This window comes from Dromiciops gliroides, chromosome 2 (assembly GCF_019393635.1).
Source record: "Dromiciops gliroides isolate mDroGli1 chromosome 2, mDroGli1.pri, whole genome shotgun sequence".
Classification (NCBI taxonomy): domain Eukaryota; kingdom Metazoa; phylum Chordata; class Mammalia; order Microbiotheria; family Microbiotheriidae; genus Dromiciops; species Dromiciops gliroides.
Window position 1 is genome coordinate 201,623,344 of NC_057862.1, and position 22,483 is coordinate 201,645,826.

A 22,483-nucleotide genomic window follows, 5' to 3' on the forward strand; every position below is an offset into this window, starting at 1 on the left:
ACATTGTGTGATGATCCAATTTGTGATAGACTTAACTCTTCTCAGCAATACAATCATCCAAGATAATTCCAAAGGACCTCATGATGGAAATGCTCTCCTCATCCAGAAAAAAGAATGTGGATGCAGTTGAACCATACTGTTTCTACTTTTTTTGGTTTTGTTTTTTTCCCTTTTGAGGTTTTCCCCTTTTTGTTCCGATTCTTCTTTCACATCATGACTAATGCAGGAAATATATTTCATATGATTGTACATATATAACTTAGATTACTTTCTGTCTTGGGAGGGGGAAGGAAAATTTGGAACTAAAATCTTATAAAACAACAAATGTTGAAAGAAACTATCTCTACATGTAACTAGAAAATAATAAAATACTTTTATGATAAAAAGACGAAAACCAGATTTAAACAGGTATGAATACAACTGTTATACAGGTAAGAAAAGTAAGACAGACCTTCAGAGGGTTGAGTCAAACAAGCTAGTAAGTGTCAAAGGTGGATTCAAAAGCAAGTCTCTCCTGACTCTCCTGCTTAGAAAGCTTATGAAGGCCCTTTAAATGTAAAGGTAAGGGGGGGCAGCTAGGTGGCGCAGTGGATAAAGCGCCTGGCACGATTCAGGAGTACCTGAGTTCAAATCCGGCCTCAGGACACTTGACACGTACCAGCTGTGTGACCCTGGGCAAGTCACTTAACCCCCATTGCCCCACCAAAAAAAAAAATTAAAAAAAAAATGTAAAGGTAAGGCTATTTTATCATATATGAAATTAGGAGCAAGCAAAGCTTTAATTGGAGAAGCGAAATGAACAGACCTATAAATAAGATTATTTTGTAATGGTCTTCTCTCACAATCCCTCCCCTTCCATTTTTCATATTTCTCCTTGAGCACTGGATCTCCCACAATACACACTATATTCCCCAGCCATCTTCTCCAACACGCCCTGTACCCTCACTCACATTCCCCATCTACCCACCCCTCTCTGCCCACAAAGGCACCTAATGGTCCTTGGAAAGGTAGGTGGAATTTATTTTGTGCTCCCCATTTCTCACTTCTCATACTATCCCTCTGCTACCATCACTCATCAACTTCTCCCTGTTTTCGAAGTTCATTCAAATAAAATTGTCCACCCCAGTTCAAATCATGATAACTTTTGTGTGTTGACTTCCAGATTATTCTCCTTCTTTTTCCAATGAGTTCAGCATCTAGTTTATATTTCTTTCACAACTCTGATATTATATTAGGGAATTCATACATCCTTGTTGAAGTTCTATAAACTCCCTAAAATATCATCCGAAATCTTCCATCTCTTTAAATCCCACTGCTGATTCTTTTACTCTACTTCAGCTACTGATTTAGGATGGTCACAATGAACATCAGAATTACCCACAAGTATTCTACCTTTCTTAATAAAAAATTCTAGTATTCCTGACTATAAGCTTCTATCATTCGATCTCTCCCTAAGTCTCACCCTCCTAAACCCATGCCCATACCATGACCTCCAATTTCTCTATTCCTCAGTACTTTCTCAAGTCTTTATCCCTGCTCTGACTTCACTTTTCTCCCTTCCCAATCTTAACATTATTGTTGACCAATTCACCTCTACACTATCATCTACTCTCAAATCCCTTGTTAAATAAAAACCCTAGATTATTCCCACTGCATCCTTAGCTGCAGTTAATAGTGCTTCTGAATGGAGATGGAGCAAGTCACAGAACTCTACTATTCCAAAACACTATAAATTCATGTTATACAACTTCATCTGTTTCCCTCTATTTCCATCTCTTTCATCTGACCCCTTTCTCTACCCTGAGTCACTACCTTAGTTTTGGTCCTCATCATTTTTTCCAGATAGTTTCTTCCCTCTCCAGTCCATCCTCCATGTAACTATCAAATATAGACTGACCATGTCATTCCCCTACTCAAAAAATTTCACCAGCTCCTTATTGGTTTTAAGATCAAATGTCAGTTGTTTTATTTACCTTTTAAAAAAAATTTTAACAAGTTTTTATTAGTATTTTCTGTTTATATCACCATAGTATTATGAGAATATTATTAATATTACAGGGGTCCCCTGCTATGTGAGCATGTTACAGCTTGTGAGAATAGGCCCCCTGCTGTGTGAGCATGTGACAACCCCCAACCAATCAGCTTGAAGCAGTGTGTAAGGCAGTTGGTTTGGTCAGTTGGTGGTTGGAACCTCCTGGGATTGGCAGCTCTGATTTCTCCTTGAGGGTAGGTTAGGTTTTCCTATTCTTTCAGAGACACTTGTTCTCTCCTCGTTAACCTCTAATATATTTTAATAAATGTTTAATACCTAAACTGTTAAACCGTTGTCCTAGTTAGCTTTCCCCACAAGGGGACAGATAGGGAAACCACACACAGTTAGCTTTACCAGTCACAGTATCCCATGTATCCGTCCCCATCCTTGATGCATCCTATAACCCAAAGGAAAAAAAAGTCAGTATAACTGACCAATACATTGAAAAAGTTCAAAAACATGTGCAATGGTGTAACATATGCACCTCCTACTTTCCATGGAGAGTAGGTTGGGATTGTCTTCATCTGAGTCTCACTTGATATTTATTAGAGTTACTTTCACTTTTTTAAGGGGGGGGGTGTATCAATTCTTTCTATTTACATTGTAGTTTACTGTGTATATTGTTTTGTTGGCTCTGCTTACCTCAAACTGAATCAGTTTGTACAGATCTTTTCTATCCTATGTTATTCACCATACATATCATTTCTTACTGCACCACAATATTCCATTACATTTATGTAATTTGCTTGGTCATTCTTCAATTGATGGGCATCTTTCTTTGTTTCCAACTTCTTAGCTATCATGAAATGTGCTACTATAAAATTTTGGAATATAGAGGGACTTTTTTCTGATCAATCACTTCCTTGTGGCATAAACCCAACAATGGAGGTCTCTGGTTCAAAGGGTATAGACATTTTAATCACTTTCTTTGCCATAATTCCAAATTGCTTTTCAAAATGGTTATACCACTTCACATCTCCTATCTTTCCACAATCACAACATTGACTGTTGCCAATTGTATGGTCATTTTTTGCCAGTTTGGAGGGTGTGAGGGAAAACCTAAGGGTTTTTTTTTTTATTTATAGTTTTCTTATAACTAGTGATCTAGACAATTTTTTCACATGGTTATAAATAATTTGCAATTCTTTTGAGAACTATTTGTTCATATCTTTTGACCACTTATCTATTGGGGAATGGCTATTAGTCTTAAACATATTTATTCTTTATATACCGTGGACAGCAAAACCCTTATCAGAGAAATTTGATTCAAAGATTTTTTACCATTCAACTGATTTCCCCATCATCCTAGATGCATTAATGTTGTCTGTGCCAAAGTTTTTCAGCTTCAAGTTCCCACTTGCACAAAAACATAGTATTATGTTCCTTCTATTAACTTTGTGTTAAGTAGCCTTGTTCCCATTCTCTCTTCCCCTCATCCCTGATCCCCTCTTCTCACTAGATACCCCTTTCCCTTTAGGGTTTTGTTTATTAGTTTCTTTTTATCTCTTGCTTTCATACGGTTATACATTTGTTCCTCCTCTTTCTTCTCCTATTAATCAAGGAGATTCCCCCTTCCATACCTCCCCCTTCAGGTAGTGCTCCTTAGTTTTTAAATTTCATTTATTTGCAACCCTTTCAAAAATGGATTTCTCTCACTCTTTTCATTATTCATCTTCTCTTCCTATTTACTCTATAGCCTCATTCTCTGATTCATGACTCCTATCAGTTCGTTTTCCTCTATATTCTTCATGTAATCAAAGCTTCCAAGAAAGTATCTATTTAGATTCTAGATGCTTTCTGCCACTGCCTTATAGGGCTTGCTCCATGGATTGCCCTTTTCCATTGTGCCTCACTTCCAGAACAATGCCAATTATTTATTGCAGGTATTAGAGAAGACATTGCCCCATGGTGGGGTTCCTTTCCAACTATGTCCCTGATTATGCAGCCCACCAATGATCTACATCCTCTCTTGTTCACCTTTTTTCACATATTTGCCTGGGAATCTCCCTGTGCCAGTGTTCTCCCATTGCTCCAGGTGCCAATTGCAAATCTTCCCTATCCAGAAAAAGTGGACTTTTCAAGCACCAAATCTCTCAGGCATCATCCAGTATAAGGTCCTCATCTCCATTCACTCTCTCTCTTTACCCACAGATCATTCTTCAGTGGAACTCCCTACCGCCAACAATATACAGCCTCCTTCTCCTCTTTGTCCCTTTTCATTTTGCGTTTCCCTTCCTTACCCAGTCCCCACTATAGTTCTCTCTCTGAGGCCACAAAGGTCACTTTCCTTTCATTGCTTGCCCTTGATTTGATCCTGGTATATTACTCACTACTTTCCCCCTTTAAATACCCTCAAATATTGTAATGCAGTCCCACAAAAAAAGCACCATTTCAGCTGTAGGCAAGGTACTGACAGGTTCTAGCCATATTATCCAGTTTGCTTCTTCACTGTTATTTTTACCAGACTGCCACCCTCACTCATCTCTTTCTGTACATTTAGAAAGAAGTCTCTTACTGGGCTGTTGTCACTCTTTTGTTGTTGTCTTTGCCTGCTGCATTTATTACTCCTCTTACATTTCTGCAGTTTGGAGTGTTCAAGAGGAAAAGGATCTCTTCATTTCTCATTTTCTTTCTAGAAGTATTTGAAACGCTTCTTTATTATTGAATGTCCATCTTTTATCCTGTATGGTTAAGCTCAAATTTGTAGTACAAGTCACCCTGGACTGCATCCCAAGTTCCACTGCTCTTTCCAACACATTATTCCATTCCCTCCTCCTCTTTTGATATAGGCAGATAGTTTGTTGGGGTTTTTTTTGTTGTTGTGTTTGTTTGTTTGTTTTTTGCAGGGTAATGGGGGTTAAGTGACTTGCCCAGGGTCACACAGCTAGGTCAAGTGTCTGAGGTCGGATTTGAACTCAGGTACTCCTGAATCCAGGGCTGGTACCACCTAGCCACCCCCCCTCCTCCACTTTCAAGAGGGTATGGAACAGACTTGTATTATTTAGAATGTCTTTCCTTTGTAGTTGAAGGTCTTTCTCATGTTGGCTTGAAGAACTTGTTTCTGAAATGAATTGTTAAAATTACCCCTTTCTTTCTGGAGGCAATCTCCAGAATTCATTTCTGTTCTGGGCAGTTCTCTTCTATTATTTCCTTCATTATGATGTTAAAGTTTTTGTCATGGAATATTCTTTTGGGAAACCTGTGACCCTTAGGTAATCTCTGTGCAGCATGTTGAGTTCATTATGTTTTACTTGCATAGTGAGCATATTTTAATACAACTGGGTTTTGCTTCTCCTAGGTAGTCCTTCGTTGTGTGTTTGCATTCCCAATCATTGTTCTCTCTTTTGTTTCTTTGGTGAGGCTTGCCATTTCAGATTCAAGCGTTGTTTTTTTCCCTATTCTGTTCATTATTTTTCTTGTGCAGGGCATAAATTCTGCTTATATAATTCTCATTTCTTTTTTAAGTGACTCAGGAATAACACGTTGTGGTTCCATGTTCTCCTCAAATTCTGCAAGGTCCTCTGTCTCATCAGGTGTTGGATTATTTTCATTAATTATGTATTATTGTCTGAACTCATTTAGTAGATCTGGAAGCCTTATATTTCCTTCTGTTGTTAATGGTTTTCCTGGTGATTTATCTGTTTTCAAGGTCTTAGAATTTTCTTTTTCTTGAAATCTTTAGTATTTTGGTGTTTTTCCCCTTTTATTTTCCTTATCACTCTTTTCCTGACTCCCTCCCCCACAGATTGTGGTTTCCCTGGGGCCTGGATCTATCTCAAAGCCTCTCAGCCTCCATGTACACTGGGCAATTCACGGTTCACCAGAATAGGTCATTGCCCCATCAGACTTGAGTTGTCCAAACTGGACCCACGCTTGGTAGAGTACTGCACATCATTGCAACCCCCCCACACACACACACACACATACACCTGTCCTGATGATCTATCTCATTCTTTCTGCTTCTCAGTTCTCTGACCTATCATCAGCAAATCTGTTTTCCCAGTACTTCATTGCTTTGCAGTGCTAGTGCTTCCAGGTTGCAGTGCTGGAACGCTTTTGCTCCCAAAGAGCTATAGCAAACTGGGTATTAAGGCCTGATCAAACTTTCTTCTGTAGCCTAGAGTTGGGATCTGTACAGCACTGTAAAGAGGGAGGGAAAAATGGGTGCTAAGTGTATTCAAGGTCAGAGAACATCAGTTCTTGGGTTTAGGTTTTTTTTTAAAACCACCTTTTTGATTCTGGTTGTCTCAGACCTCAGGGACAGTTCAAATTGCTTTCTCTTTGACACATCAATTCTGTTTTGGAAAGGTTTGAGAGGTTGTAGGGATGGTAGAAAATATCTAGTTTACCATCTTATTGATTGATCCTGGAACCTGGAAGTCCTGGGTCTTTAGGTTTTAAAGCCCTTTACAATATGGCCCCAATCTATCTATCTATGTTAATTATTCATTATTTCCTACCCTATACTTCAATATAACTCAACTAGCCTTCTCCCTTATGCATCACACTGTTTTCTCCACTATTTTTATCACACTATTTATGTGCTTTTGTACTGGCTGTCACCCATGCCAGGAACACACTCCCTCACTTCTCCCCTCTGCCTCACAGATCCTGGTATTCCTTTAAAATGTAGCAAAGGGGGGCAGCTAGATGGTGCAGTGGATAGAGCACTGGCCCTGGAGTCATGAGTACCTGGGTTAAAATCCGGCCTCAGACACTTACTTACTAGCTGTGAGACCCTGGGCAAGTCACTTAAACCCCAATTGCCCTCACTAAAAAAAAAAAAAAAAAAAAAAAAGTAGCACAAGGCATACACCTTGACCTAGCAATACCACTTTTGGGTCTTTTCCCCAAAGAGATCATAAAAAAGGGAAAAGAACCCACATATACAAAAATATTTATAGCTGCTCTTTTTGTGGTGGCAAGTAATTTGAAGTTGAGGGGATGCCCATCAATTGGGGAATGGCTGAACAAGTTGTGGTATATGAATGTAATGGAATTCTATTGTGCTGTAAGAAACTATTAGCAGTAAGGAGTTCAGAGAAACCTGGAAGGACTTGCATGAACTGATGATGAGTGAGATGAGCAGAACCAAAAGAACATTGTACACAGTGTCATCAACATTGTGTGTTGATCAACTGTGATGGACTAGATTCTTCTCACCAATGCAATGGTACAGGAGAGTTCCAGGGGACTCATGATGGAAGGGGATCTCCAAATCCAGAAAAAAAAAAGAACTGTGGAGTATAGATGCCGATTGAACAACACTATTTCTTTTGTTTTTGGTGCTGTTGTTTTTCTATTTTGAGGTTTTTCCTCATTGTTCTGATTCTTCTCCTATAACATGACTAATGCAGAAATATGTTTAATGTTATTATATATATACATATATATAAAAAACCTATATCAGATTACTTGCTGTCTGGGGGGGGGGAGGGAGGGAGAAAAATCTGAAATTGGAAAGCTTGTATAAACAAATATTGAGAACTATCTTTTACATGTAACGGGAAAAAAATAAAATACTTTTATCAGGAAAATAAAATAAAATAAAATGTAGCACAAGGGGCAGCTAGGTGGCGCAGTGGATAAAGGTGCCGGTCCTGGATTCAGGAGTACTGAGTTCAAATTCAGCCTCAGACACTTGACACTTACTAGCTGTATGACCCTGGGCAAGTCAACCCCCAAAGCCCTGCAAAAAGAAAAGAAAAGAAAAGAAAAGAAAAGAAAAGAAAAGAAAAGAAAAGAAAAGAAAAGAAAAGAAAAGAAAAGAAAAGAAAAGAAAAGAAAAGAAAAGAAAAGAAAAGAAAAGAAAAAAGAAAATGTAGCACAAGCACCACCTTCTACATGAAACATTTCTTGATCCTCTCAATTGCTAATGCCCTCTCTTCAACATCATTCTACTCTGGTACCTCTTTCTATGAGGAAAAAATACTTCAGCACTCAACACTTGTTAAAACCTGTGGGCACCACCTCTCTCTGGACAAAACAAAGACCACCTCATTGGTATCACAGTAGCTCCATTCAGTGAAGAACCCCAAATATTTTACCGTGTACTTTCTTGTGCTTTTGATCATTTTTTGTTGTTGTTGTTCTGATAAGTCATCATGACAACGTAGAGGACTGTGTAGAAACTGGGGGGTTTTATTCCCCAACAAATCTTCAATTCTGACAAGACTGATTTCTTTTGGAAGAATATACCTAATAAATCCTATATCACTCAAGAAGAGAAGGCAATACTAGTGCACAAGCAGATGAAGGACAGGCTAATTCTGTTGTTGTGATAGACTAGTAGAGGCTTAAGTTTTAAATGCCTACTAGCATTCCCATACAACACCACCATGAACTCTGCCTGGAGGAAACTGGCCAGAAGCTGTAACTCCAAGGGACTTCGAAGGCTTTGTGGTTGAACCTAGCCTAATACTGGAGGACACTATGTCTCTGGACAAGTCTATGGGCCGGGAGGTCAGTGATGAAGACATGGAAGGATTAGTGGAGGAACAAAGAGAAGAGTTCGTCACTGAGGAGCTGGGGGAACTTCAAAAGGAGCAGCAACAGACAGTGGCTAAGGAACTTTCTTCAGGTGAGGAAGAGGGAAGGGAGGAAGCCCTTACTGCACTGCTAAAAGAAATGTTCTAAATGGGTTGAATTACAAATTTTTGTTGAAAAATATCACCCTGACAAAGATCTAGCAAGCCTAAATGTGAACTTGTTTAATGATCAATGTCTTACTTCAGAAACATTTTGAAACACAAACAGAAGCATGTGTTTTTTATGTCTGTTTAGTTTTAAGGTTTTATAAAAAAAAAACCCGACCCCATCGATTTATAAATTGCCAAGTAAAATGTGAAATTTCTGTAGTTCAGAAGCGGATTATTTCAATTTACATTACTCCTTATGAGAAAAATTCATTTGGTACTCAACGTTTTCATCACTTCTTGTGCCTTCTGGAACCAATTAACAACAAGTACCAAGGTAACACTGTCTTTACCTGTTTTATATTTCTTTTAAAAATATTGTGTTTGGGGGCACCTAGGCAGCACAGTGGATAGAGCACTGGCCCTGGAGTCAGGAGGACCTGAGTTCAAATCCAGCCTCAGACACTTAACACTTACTAGCTGTGTGACCCTGGGCAAGTCACTTAACCCCAATTGCCTTACCCCCCCCCCAAATACTGTGTTTGTGTGCACGTGTGTGCATGCATGCGTGTGTATGTGTGTGAGAGAGAGACAGAGAAAGAGAGAGAACTTGTCAAATCAAATAGAATCAACCAAGAGGTATTTATTAATCACTTAGTATATGCCAGGTATTGTGCTAAGAGTTGGTGACACAAAGAAAAAGGAAAAACAGTCCCTGTTTTCAGGAAACTTACAAGGTAGTAGGGAAGACAATATATATAAACCAGAACATATAAGATAAATACAAAGTAGATGGAAACTTGGAGGGGATAGCAGTAGCATATAGGACCAAGAAGGGGTTCCTGGAGAGGTGGCACTTGATCTTAGTCCTAAAGGAAGGGATTCTAAGAGGTGAAGGGTGGGAAAGAGAACATTCCAGACCTGCATAAGAAGGCAGGGAGATGGCAGATAGAATGGCAGATCTGAGGAATAGGAAGTAGTTTGTGAAGTGTCACAAAGATGACTGGAAAGGTAACAAGGGACCAAGTTGTAAAGAACTTGGAAGGATCAGGTATCAAATGACACAAAAATTTTACTCTGAAATAAAAAAATGTCATCCTAGTATCTCTATTTTCTTTGCCATATAAATAAAATTTTAAAAAATGCATGGTTATCAATTGACTCAGCTTGTTCCCTCAAGGTATTTTTAAATTCCCATCCTTTTAAGTGTTAAATACCAAAAGACTTTATATTTGCAAAAAGAAATTAAAAAGAAACTATGGAGGAACTACACGTTAGAAAAAAAAATCACTTGGCAGACAGACATATGAAATGGATTGGAGTGAGGAAGACTTGAGGCAGAGAGACTAATTATTAGGCTATAACAATAATCCAGCCAAAAGGAAACAGAGGATTGAATTAGGCTTACAGCTGAGCAGAAAAGGGGACATATGCATGAGATATTATAGAGAAAGTAATTACAAGATTTGATAACTGAATGGGTATGTGAGGTGTACAGTGGAAGCAAGAGTGTGAAAATGTGACCTATGACTCCATCCCATGAGAAAACTTGCATGTGAGCATGGAACATCTCTGGCACTATGCCTTCTTTGTTTTGTTTCTATGATACCTGGTCTGAGAGTGGTGTAGAAATCTACCACCATCCTCCTGCTACCCAGGACTGACTTTTGTGAGTAAGCTACCCACAATAAAATCTATTTATCTCTGTGCTGGTGTGGACTTCCCCTCTTTCTTTGGTATTTCAGTAATCTCTAGGAGGTAGGACCATCCTGATGGTCTGTCACCCAATAATTGGCATAATCAGAACAGAACCTTACATGAGGTGAGTAATGTTAGTATGTTGAAAGTTGTGAATGGGAATGATTATAGGGAGATAAGGAAAGCTGAGCTCCTTGGAGCATGGATTGTTTTATTAATTCTTGTATTTGTGTCTCTAACTTGATACCTAGAACAAAGTAATATATACTTATTGATTTTGGAGAACTGTATTTTACTATGCATACCCCTAGACACAGAAATACCACTACTAGGTCTACATTTCAAAGAGATTTTTAAAAAGGGGGAAAAGACCTATATGTACAAAAATATTTATGTCTCCCCCTCTTTTTTATAGTGGCAAAGAACTAGAAATTGAAGGAATGCCTATCAAATGGGGAATGGCTGAACAAGTTGTGGAATATGATTGTGATGGAAAACTATTATGCTATAAGAAATGATGAGCTGGATGGTTTCAGAAAAATCTGGAAAGATTTCAATTAACTGATTCAAAGTGAAGTAAGCAGAACTAGGAGAACAGTATACAAAGTAATAGCAATATTGTACTATGATCAACTGTGAATGACTTCTCAGCAGTACAATGATTCAAGACAACTCAGAAGGACTTATAATGAAAAAGGCTACTCACCTCCAGAGAAAGAATGGATGGAGTCTGAATGCAGATTGAAGCATACTTTTGGGGGGGGGGGGGGAGTGAAGCAATTGGGGTTAAGTGACTTGTCCAGGGTCACACAGCTAGCAAGTGTTAAGTATCTGAGGCTGCATTTGAACTCAGGTCCTCTTGAATCCTGGACCCATGCTCTCTCCACTGGGCCATCTAGCTGCCCCCTAGATTGAAGCATACTTTTAAAACTTTCTTCATTATTCTTGTGGGGTTTTTTGGCCTTGTTGTTTTCTTTTGCACCACGACTAATATGGAAATGTTTTGCATCACTGCATATGTATAAACTATATCAAACTGCTTGCCTTCTCAGGGAGAAGGGAAGAGACATAGGGAGAGAATTTAAAACTAAAAAAAAAAAAAAAACCACACTGGGGGCAGCTAGATGGTGCAGTGGATAGAGCACCGGCCCTGGAGTCAGGAGTACCTGAGTTCAAATCCGACCTCAGACACTTAACACTTACTAGCTGTGTGACCCTGGGCAAGTCACTTAACCCCAATTGCCTCACTAAAAAAAACAAACCACCACACCATGTAACAATTTTTTTTTTACATCTAATTGGGAAAAAGGTAAAATATAAAATTTTTAAAAAAAGAATTGTGTTCTATCATTCACTTCTTCCTTAATCTCTCATAACTAGCTTCTGGTTCTACCCTATTGGAAATACTCTAAAATGACCTAATTACTAAATCTGATGGGTTTTGTTTAGTTTTTAATCACTTCATGACTTCTTCAGTTCCCTTAGAGGCCACTTAAGTTCTCTGGATCTCAGTTTCTTTATCTGGAAAATGAAGGGACTGGATGAAATAATTTCTAAGGTCCCTTCCAGCTCCGGATATGATCCTATGATATGCTATAGCTTGACAGACTTGACAACTAGAAATTCTTTCCTTTCTATTATTCAGAGATAACAGCAATTCAATATTTCTTAATTACCTACTGAATACAAAAAAAATGCAAAGACAACATAGTATTTGCCCTCAAGGAGATAAGATTTTACTGAAGAAAATACAACATGTACAGAGATAAGTAACATAGTATATACAAAGCAATTTTGGGAGGGTGGCACTAATGACAGGAGTGGGGTTCAGCAAACACCTTGTGTAGGGAGTTGAACCTGAGATAGGCTTTAAGAGACAATAGGAATTCTAAGGAGGAGTTCATGGTGGGGAGGGGGCAACCTGTACAAAGGCAAGAGAAATATGGAATGTCATCTACAGAAAACAATTAGGCTATTTTAGCTCAAATGCTGAATGACTTTTCTTCATTTGCTCACACTTTTGCCCACTCCTTAATATAGATATTTCCCAAGTTTCTTGATGTCTCTTCTTAATGTTCACTCCCTCCCTGGGCAACCTTGTCCATTCACAGCTTCAACTACTACTTGTATGCAGATAATGACTAAATTTAGTTCTTCTACTTAATAGTTCTTCTGAAAACCAGAACCACTCCACCAATTTTCTACAAGACATCTCCACCTGAATGTCTCACTGGCACAAACTAAGCATATCAAAACCCAAACTTTTTCTTTTTGCTCTCTAAACAGCCTCTTCCTTTTGACACTGTTTCTGATAACAACCTTAAGTCTCTGTCTCATGTTTGTAACCTTCAGTAACTTTTTATCCATCCTCATTTATTTCCTATTTCCCATATCCAATCAATAATCGAATCTTATCAATTCCATTTCACATCTCTTCCAACTCACAACATCCAAAGACAGGTCATTACTGCCCACCAAGACTACTAAAATAAACTATTATCTGCCTCCACTTGCCCCCCACCCCCATCATACTAAATCAAGGTGCTGCCAGAATCAACTTTCTTATAGATTTGTTGTTGTTTAGTTGTTTCAATCCTGTCTGACTCTTCATGACCACATTTGGAGTTTTCTTGACAAAGATGCTGGAGTTGTTTGCCATTTCCTTCTCCAGCTCATTTTACAGATGAGGAAATTAAGGCAAACAAGTTTATGTGCCTAGGGTCACATAGCTAGTAAGTATCTGAGGCCAGATTTGAACTTGTCTTCCTGACTACAGGCCTGGCACTCTATCCACTGGCCACCTAGCTGCCCCTTTTGTATAGATCAATCAGGTCATGTTGCTCTTTTGCTAAAAACAAAACAAAACAAAACAACTCCAGTGGCTTGCAATAAGCTAGTACCCGGCACTGATTATCTTTCACAATTTGGTACCATTCTCTACTTTTCTAGCCTTATGTCATATTATTCCCCTCTAATCCCTCTGTGCTCCAGACAAATAGAACTAAAAGATACGCTGTGGTATAGTAGAAAGGACACTGGTTCTGAAGTAAAAGAAGAAAATCATAGTCTCCCTAGGCTAGTCTCTTCTTCCCAGTGTATAAAATATAAGGATTGGAAATGGCGGACCGACCATCTTTGAGATCCCTTCCAGCTTTAGATCTATAATTCTAATCTCTAGCCTCTAAACATGCTATGCATTCTCCTTACACCCTGCCTTTATTCACTAGATTTCCTATACCAAGAATTCACTTTCATCTGCTGAATTCCTATCCAACTTTAAAAATCCCAAACCAAATGCTAAATCCATCATTTACAATAACTTCCCTAATTTGAACCCTCTCCTGCTTCCCTTTTAAATTTAGTAAAGCAATTTTGTTTTGCAACTGCTTAATGCACTTCTCAAGTAATATTGTGTATCATGTTTTCTCTATTGGTATTGTATTTCTATTAAACGTAAGGCCTATGAGGTCTAGAACAGTATCTTAATTTTGTACAGGTAAGTATAAAAATGCCTAGCCTAGCATACTTGCACAGAGAATGTAATAAGTGTTTACTAAAGGAATGAGTATCTTTTCTATATATATAATATTGCTGTGCCTATGAGCAGATGGAAATAGAATAGTATAGAGGAAAAAGCACCAGACTGGAATTCAAAAGACCCAAATTGAAATCTTGGTTCTCCCACTTACTAACTTATAACCCTAGTAAAATAAATTCATCTCTCTGGGGCTTTGTGATTCTACAAAAGGGGGCTGGAATAGATGATTACTAAGAGCCTTTCCAACTCCAAATTCCTATATGTTTTCATTCAACCAATAAGCTTTCATTAAGTGCCTGCATTGTGGCAAACACAATAAATTAAGAGAACACAAATTCAACAGCCTGAGCCTCAAGGAGCTTTCATTCTTTGGGGAAAACAATATGTTCATGCTAGCATGTACAAAATATATGTAAAATAAATACAAAGTAATTTGGTGGGGGATTGAAGCAAGGCTTCAAGGTAAATTCAGTTTAACTTTGAAGTAAATTAGGGTTTTTCTGAGCAGAAGTGAGGAGGGAGAAATTCATTCCAGGCAAGGGGAAGAGAGTAACAGCCAGTGTTAAGATCATACCTATAATGATCAAAATGTCTGGGGAATACGAAATTTTCTATTTCTAACTCATTCATCCAAATTAGGTCCAGGTTGGAACTCAAGCACATCTGTTGTGAAATACTGTAGTGGTGGACTCTGTCCAGTCCTCAGTGAGAAAAGTACATACTGTTAAGCTTTCTCAGGAGAGGTAGCATGGTTTAGTAGATATAGTCTCTAAGACAGTAAGGCCCATGTTCAAGTCCAATCTCTGACACTTATGGGTTGTGTGCCCAGGAAAACCATTAAACTTCTTAGTGCTCCAGCTGATCATTCATGGAGTTTGCTTCCTGGGCTTTTCTTATAACCAACAATAACAAAAATTTTGGTTACAATAAATCTTTGAAAAGTACCAAAACTGAATGAATACAAAAATTCCTATTTTAATATGTCCTATGGCTAATGCTGAGGTTGGCGTGAGCCCTGAGCACCCAGTAAAATGAGAGGGAAACCACCTTTTTATGCCTGATAATTAAAATTATTGGTTTTTTGCAGCAATTAATGCTATAATGTCCACAACGTGCTACATTAAACCAAAAAATGCCCCTGATAAAGCTACTTAACATTCATTGGACAGTTTTCATTGCTGCAAGATGTACAATTTTAAAAGTTTAATTTATGGTTGAACTAATAAAAAAGGGTACCTCTTTTGTAACAAGTAGGTTAGAGATCTGAAAATTCTGGATAGTCAAATATGAGAAAAGAATTTAATTCTGGACTAATTAATATAGTGTGTGAAATGTAATGACTAAAATTCCTGATTTCAGTCAAAGGACAGAGAAGGTGAAAAAGCAGTGCTGTGGTTCTCCAAGTTTTGACCCATTGTTTTCAAACAACAAAGACCTCCGAAACTTGAGGCCGTTCTCATTTCAGCCAAAAGGCACAGGCCTGGAATTTAAATGAGCAAAGGTATCGGGTTTTTTTTTTTTGCGGTAAGGAAAAATGTTGTGTAAGAAAAATATTGGGATTCTGATTTACCAAAGAATACTCAGATTTCAGTCTAAATCCCCCAAAGATTTTAAAGAACAGACACTTCCCCTCCACCATATCCCCAGACCTGCAATCTGGCTAGAAGTCACTAACATTTTTTTTTTGTACAGGAATTTTTCTCCCAGAAAGAAACTGTTCCGAACAACAGGAAAGGAACGAGGGGAAGAAGAAAGGGGGGGGGGGGGGGAGCTGAGGTAGTTTCATCCCCTAGCCTTCCATTCCGAACTTTCCTGAATCTTCCACTTTTTTTTTTTAAAGCAAAGCAGGACTTACAGCGACCAGGAAGGGCCCTATTTATGGAACGCGATTTACATTTCCTTGCCAGGGGTTCCAAGTAACCTCCCAGGAAACACTAAGCAAGTTTCAGGCCCAGAAATGAATCGCTGCAAATTCAGGCTTGATGTTAAAATTGCATTGTCCAAATGGCAAAGACCCGCGCACGCTGAGGTTTAGGAAAGAGGACGACAAAGAGCAACCCACAGGTACCCCTCCGATGCCCAGGGGCTTATTCCCCAAAATGCAGGAATTCCATTTCCCAACATGCACAACTTGGGGCGGGGGGGGGGGCATCTTTACGAAGTCCGTTCAGCGCCCCCACCTCCAACACACACACACACACACACACACACACACACACACACACACACACACTCCCCGCCCCTAGGCATCCCTGGAGCTGACCAGCGTCGGGCTCCTCTCCCGGGAGAAGTTACGATAGGACTAAGACAAAACTCTTCGTCTCACTCAGAGCCCCTTGAAGCCGCAGCAGAAAAATGTCCCGACCGCGTTTCTCCAGACTCACCGAGGAAGCGGCCGGGAGACCTCCACAGGACCCGGTGGCGACACTCATTTTTTTTCCAATTCTCTTCCTTCTCCTCCTCCCGCAGTCGCGAGAACCCCGATCTGAACCCCGACCAACGGCCCCGAAGATTCAAATTCAACCGACTTCCGCCCGCATCCCGGAAGGGGACCGCGGCCCCCACCACCCAGTCTGGGCTGGGAGACGGGGCGGGGATGGGGGGCGGAGGGTGGAGTAGGGGAGTGAACGTGTAGGAAGCGGTCCTCCTCCGTCTGCTGTCGGCCCGCGCACTCCCCCTCAGGCCCCCCCATTCAGAGATCCAGCCCTCGTAGGGGAATCCTAGATCTAGGAGTTCTTCAGCGGCCTTTTGTCCTGGACCCCAGGAACAATCCTGAAACCTATGGACCCCTTCCCAGAATAATATTTTTTAATGCATTGTACATAATACAAGGATTACAAAGGTAACCGATTATATCGAAGTGGTTATATATCTGTATCTATATGTCTCCACCTTTCTCCTCTTTTTTTTGGTTCGTTTTTTTGCGGGGCAATGAGGGTTAAGTGACTTGCCCAGGGTCACACAGCTAGTGTCAAGTATATGAGGTCATATTTGAACTCAGGTCCTCCTGAATCCAGGGCCAGTGCTTTATCCACTGTACCACCTAGCTGCCCCACCTTTCTCCTCTTAAAGCACATAAAGAGCAGGGGGTCTGGTGAACTTCCGTAAAATATTCCCTGAACACACAGAGGCATGCATGCATGCATACACATGCCTATGTGTGCGTGTATGTATGTGTCTCCCTCTGTCTCTATTATACATATAATATATGTATGTATATGTGTGTGTGTATATATGTGTACATATCAGAAGTTCAGTGGACCCCCTGCTCTTGTATATCTTAAGAGGGGAAAGGTGAAGATATATAGTGAGACAGAGTTGGAGAGATAGCTATACATACATACACACATATATGTTTTACAAAACTTCACCAGACTCCCTGCTCTTGTGTGTCTTAAGAAGAGAAAGGTAGAAAGATAGATCCACACTACCTATTCCGTGATTAATAAGAGCGGGATCCTTGTAAAGAATTAGAACAAGATTTTAGACTAGGAAGCAATGTACCTTAGAATACAGTTGCACAGTTGGTAAGATTCTAGCCCAGATTTTTCTAACTCGAAATCCGAATACTTTCCATTCTGTTTCCAGTCTTCGCTCTAGAGTATAAATGCAGTGACCGTCAGATGACACGGTTTCCTCCAAAAGTTGCGCGCGCTCACACACACACACACACACACACACACACACACACACACAGAGTCCTCCTGCTCCGCCCTGATTTTATTCCTTTCTCCCCAACTAGTTGCCTATCTCATGACTCCTTGGTACTCTGACAAAACACCTCTCATAAACTCCCTTGTACAAAGCCTCTTGTTTCACTGGTACTCAGAATAGGACAACATACCTGTGCCCAAACTCTGAACTCCAAGAGGTAATGAAGTTAGCAAGGACACATTTTACAAAATGACAGTTCCTTACAAGGATTCTGCTCCTTTTGTTTTTGTTTTGTTTGGGGGTTTTTTTTGTGAGGCATTTGGGGTTAAGTGACTTGCCCAGGGTCACACAGCTAGTACGTGTTAAGTGTCTGAGGCTGAATTTGAACTCAGGTCCTCCTGACTGCAGGGCCGGTGCTTTATCCACTGCGCCACCTAGCTGCCCCAATTCTGCTCCTTTTGACCACAGAATAGCCAGTGTTGATCTCTGTATCTCTCCACCCCTCCCCCCTTTTTTCTCTGGATTAACTGAAGCTTTGTCTTAGTATTGGTTTTTAGAGACTGGGTGGACAGAAATGTAAAATAAATTTTAAACCAACACAGATAACTGGAAGTGCTACATGCTCTCACTGGACCAGGAGCAAATAGGGAAGTCGAATATCATCAGCAGTTCAATGGAGTTCCTTCCCTCCCTTTTAGGAATGGAATGGAAGTCAGTAACTAAGGGAAATGTCATGCCCATGAGGATGGTTGAATAGAGGAGCTGGATAAAGTGGTTCCGTGCAAACTGAGGTAAGAGAGAATCAGAGAGTAAATAACTTGAGAAATATTAAATAGATAGAAATTAGAGGACTTGGCAATTGATTAGATATGGGGATCAAGGGAGAATGAAAAGGCAGGGGTGTCCCTGAGCTTCCAAACCTGGGCTATTGAAAGGGTGGAGGTACCTTTGACAAAAACAGAATCTACTGTCTTGATTTATTGAAATATCACTGCTTATTCAGTGCCTCATTTGTAAACCACCCCTCCCTTCTTAAGGTGCACAGTACTTTGTTGTGTTGGTTTCCTATTTCTCCAAGACTGCCCTCTCTAGGTAATGGATTTTTAAGTGGCAACTTCCTTCCCTTTCATTGTCCTGCAACAAGGTCTTAGACTAGAAAGTCCCTTAGAAATACTGTCATACTTCTTAGTTAAGCCCAGATTTTTCTAACTCCAAATCCTAATACTTTCTGCACTATACCATTCATTCTCCCAAATCTTAGAAACTGGCTCCTATGCTCATCTTAGAACAAGAGGGTAACATCAAAAGGTTAAAGAAATCCTGGTAGGACAAAATCTTTGAAACTTATTTCCTTATAGGGTCTGGAACCTAAGTAGATGGTGTTTAAAAAACAATCTGGAGCTCATAAAAACAGTTATCTATCACTAAGGCAAAACTATGGAACAGTTTTTAACACACACAGTGCTCGTTGCCCATTTGATGTTAAATTTCTCCTCTGAAGCTTCCATTCAAGAAGCATTTATACCAGGCACCTGGGATTTAGAGACAAAAACAAAAGTCCCACTAGCCACATTCTAGAATAACTTCCTTTTCCTTCTGACTTTGCATTCTCCTAACCAATAAGCCTATTTTTTTCTCTTGACCTGTAATTTCATGAATGTAAGGGTGTCAGTTCATGAGTATAATGGGGAAACTCTCTAGCAATGCAGACCAGTAACTGTTCTGCATCTGTAAAGTCGCCTAGAAACACTGAGAAATTAAGAATCTTGTCCAGGTAAATACAACCAGTATTCCTCTGAAGGAGCTGAATCCAGATTATCCTGATATTCGGGAGAGTTTTCTGTCAACTTCTGAATTTAGATTTATTCCAGTCTTGCTTCTGGCTACCAAGTTTTTGAGAGTCACTAAAGAAAATTACACAATCCAGCTAATTTCATTTATTACAAAATCTGTCTACTTTTCACTTCCACTTATTCATTGGTCCTAGCTCTAGTTTCTGGACCTACCTAGAATAAAGCAAGTCCTCCTTAAATATGACGCCCTTCCCAAAACTTAAAGCTCTCAAAAAATGGTCTTTGTGTTTCCCCTAAATCTTCTCTATTTCCTCCAACTATCCTTTAGGTAAAATAGTTCTGAGAACATAACATCACTCTGGTTTCTCTCCCAGAGTTACATTTTGTTATGACCAAGGCTGAACATTAGAATTCAGAAACTTTAAATAAATTATCCATGACTAAAAAACACAAAAATATGGCTGTTACTCAGATATTACTTCTTTTTTTTTTAATTTTTTTTTTTTGCAGGGCAATGGGGGTTGTGACTTGCCCAGGGTCACACAGCTAGTAAGTGTCAAGTGTCTGAGGCCGGATTTGAACTCAGGAACTCCTGAATCCAGGGCCGGTGCTTTATCCACTGTGCCACCTAACTGCCCCCCAGACATTACTTCTTTTTAATTTCCTTTTTAGAGTAGGGATTTGACAAACATCTACAAACACATACATTTCCATGGATGGATAACAGAGGCAGGCATTGTATATGAAACCATGATTCTATTACATATAACTTCTTTTTTTAAAGGATAATAAGTTTAACATGGTAGTATCAATATTATCCTGCATGGCTGCATCCCCTCCTGAATTTTCTTCTCTATATTTTTAAAATGTCCCATTGATGCCTTTGTAGAGTGTGTATATATTGCCCAGTCCATCAACAGTCAAAGAACACAGTAAACACTACTACATAATAAAAGCATCTGCTATGAGCTAGGAATTGTGCTAAGTACTGGAGATACAAATAAAATAAAAATAAATAAATAAAAATTAAAATAAATAATAAAAATTAAAATAAAAAAATTAAAATGTAAAAGTCCCTGCTCTTAAGGAGCTCATCATCTAATAGAAGAGAAAACATGCAAACTATGTACAGGAAAGATATATACAAGATAAATTGGGGCAGCTAGGTGGCACAGTGGATAAAGCACTGGCCCTGGATTCAGGAGGACCTGAGTGCAAATGTGATCTCAGACACTTGATGCTTACTAGCTGTATGATCCTGGGCAAGTCACTTAACCCTCATTGCCCTGCCAAAAAAAAAAAAAGAAAGAAAAAGATAAATTGGAGATAAGCAACAAAGGGAAGGCACTAGCATTAAGGGGCATCGGGCACAACTTCTTGTAGAAGAGGGAATTTTATCTGGTACTTGAAGGAAACCAGGTAAGCCAGGAGGCAAAGATGAGGAGGGAGAGAATTCTAGACATGGGAGACTGAGTCAATGATAAGTGTTAAAGAAACCATAAGGAGATCAGTGTCAGAACAAATAGGATTGTGTAGGATATGAAAAAGACTGGAAAGGTAAGAGGGGGCCACTTTATGAAGGACTTTGAACACTTGCGGAGCTTATATTCCCTGAAGTCAGAGGGAACCACTGGAGTTTATTGGATAGATTATATGTGCCAAGGTATTGTAATCTCTTCTTCCCCACTATCTTTCAGGGAGACTGATTCCTGTCAGGCTGGGAGCAAGAGATTGGGACAGTGAGACTTGCTGCTCTGCTCTCCTCAGAGAGAGAGTAGCAATGTTAGCAAATACATAGAAACAGGGCTCATTAATCCATATATAAGGATCCCTGAGGATCATATGTTGTCTTGTTTTTAAAATTCAACTTATTAAATGCCTGCTTTGTACCAGCCATAGGCAACTAGGTGGTGCAGTGGATAGGGAACCAGACCTGGAGTCAGGAAAACCTGAGTTCAAATCCAGCTTCAGATACTTATTAGCTGTATGACCCTGGACAAGTCACTTAGACCTGTTTGCCTCTGTTTTCTCATTAGTAAAATGAGTTGGAGAACCACTTCAGTATCTTTGCCCAGAAAACCCCAAATGGGGTCACTAAGAGTCAGACAATACTGAAATAACTGAATAACAAAAATGTGGGGGATACAATAAGACAGTTCCTGCCTTCAAGGAATATACAGTCTAATGGAAGACAATAGAGAAAAGGAGACTGGAAAGGTGGGAGAGAACTAGGGGTATCCAGCATCTTATTCAAAGGATCTGAAACCAAGCAGAGCTTCAGATGGAAAGTTAGATGTGTGGAAAATCTAAATCCTTCCTGCTCTCTAAGAGGAAAGCTTTGGGGTGGGGTGGGTTTGATGCTCTACCCCTCCAGCCCTTCAATCAGAGGGGAGAGATTGAGGAAAGGTGGGAAGGTGTGAGTACCTAAGGCTGTTAGCCGTAAATGTAATATTATCTATGTTTTTTTTATTGTATTTTTATTTATTTTGTTGAATATTTCGCAGTTACATTTTAATCCGTTTTGGGCTATACTTTGGACTTTTGTTGGCCATGTATGTGACACCTCTGGTCTAGAGGAAATAAATTTTAAATTCAAGCTACTTTTCCAAACTGTATCTGAAGGCTTGACTCCCTTCTCACCAAATGCCAGCTACACAAAGCCTTCACACATAGCGAATAGCAGATAGAACCAGCTAGACAGCAAACTGAAATGAAAGAAGTTGTACCTATTAGAATAAACCAGACCATAAGCAGAATGGATGATCTCTCCTAATAGGAGTCCCTGATCCAAGTCCAAGGGAAAATTCCCTGAGGTCTATAGTGTAACTAGAAATAGGGATATTGCTGAAAGCTCTTCTACATGTCAGCTTCTTCTCTAGTCCTTCTCATTCTTCAGGGATGTCTCCCTGAAAAGATCCTGGAATTGAATGTATCCTCTCTCAAAGCCAGATGCCAGAAAAGCAGTTCTCTTCTCAAGATCTCACTAATGCTACCCCTCAAGCAAGCATAGAGCATGGAGTACATAATCAGCCTTTCTACCAATGAGGAGACTCATATGCAAATACCTAGGCTAGAGACTGGGTTACATTCCTTTTTTTTTTTTTTTTTTTTGCAGGGGCAATGAAGGTTAAGT

At 39.5% G+C, this 22,483-nt stretch overlaps 1 protein-coding gene across 1 annotated transcript in view; it reads right to left on the reverse strand.

Moving 5' to 3' along the window:
- Nucleotides 1–16,434, reverse strand: part of G2E3 (G2/M-phase specific E3 ubiquitin protein ligase) — a 66,600-nt gene extending 50,166 nt beyond the window's left edge. The window contains 1 exon segment of the mRNA XM_043985816.1: nucleotides 16,288–16,434. Within this exon segment, the coding sequence (XP_043841751.1) occupies nucleotides 16,288–16,335 (48 nt within the window). The 5' untranslated portion in view covers nucleotides 16,336–16,434.
- Between the last annotated feature and the right edge of the window lie 6,049 nt (nucleotides 16,435–22,483).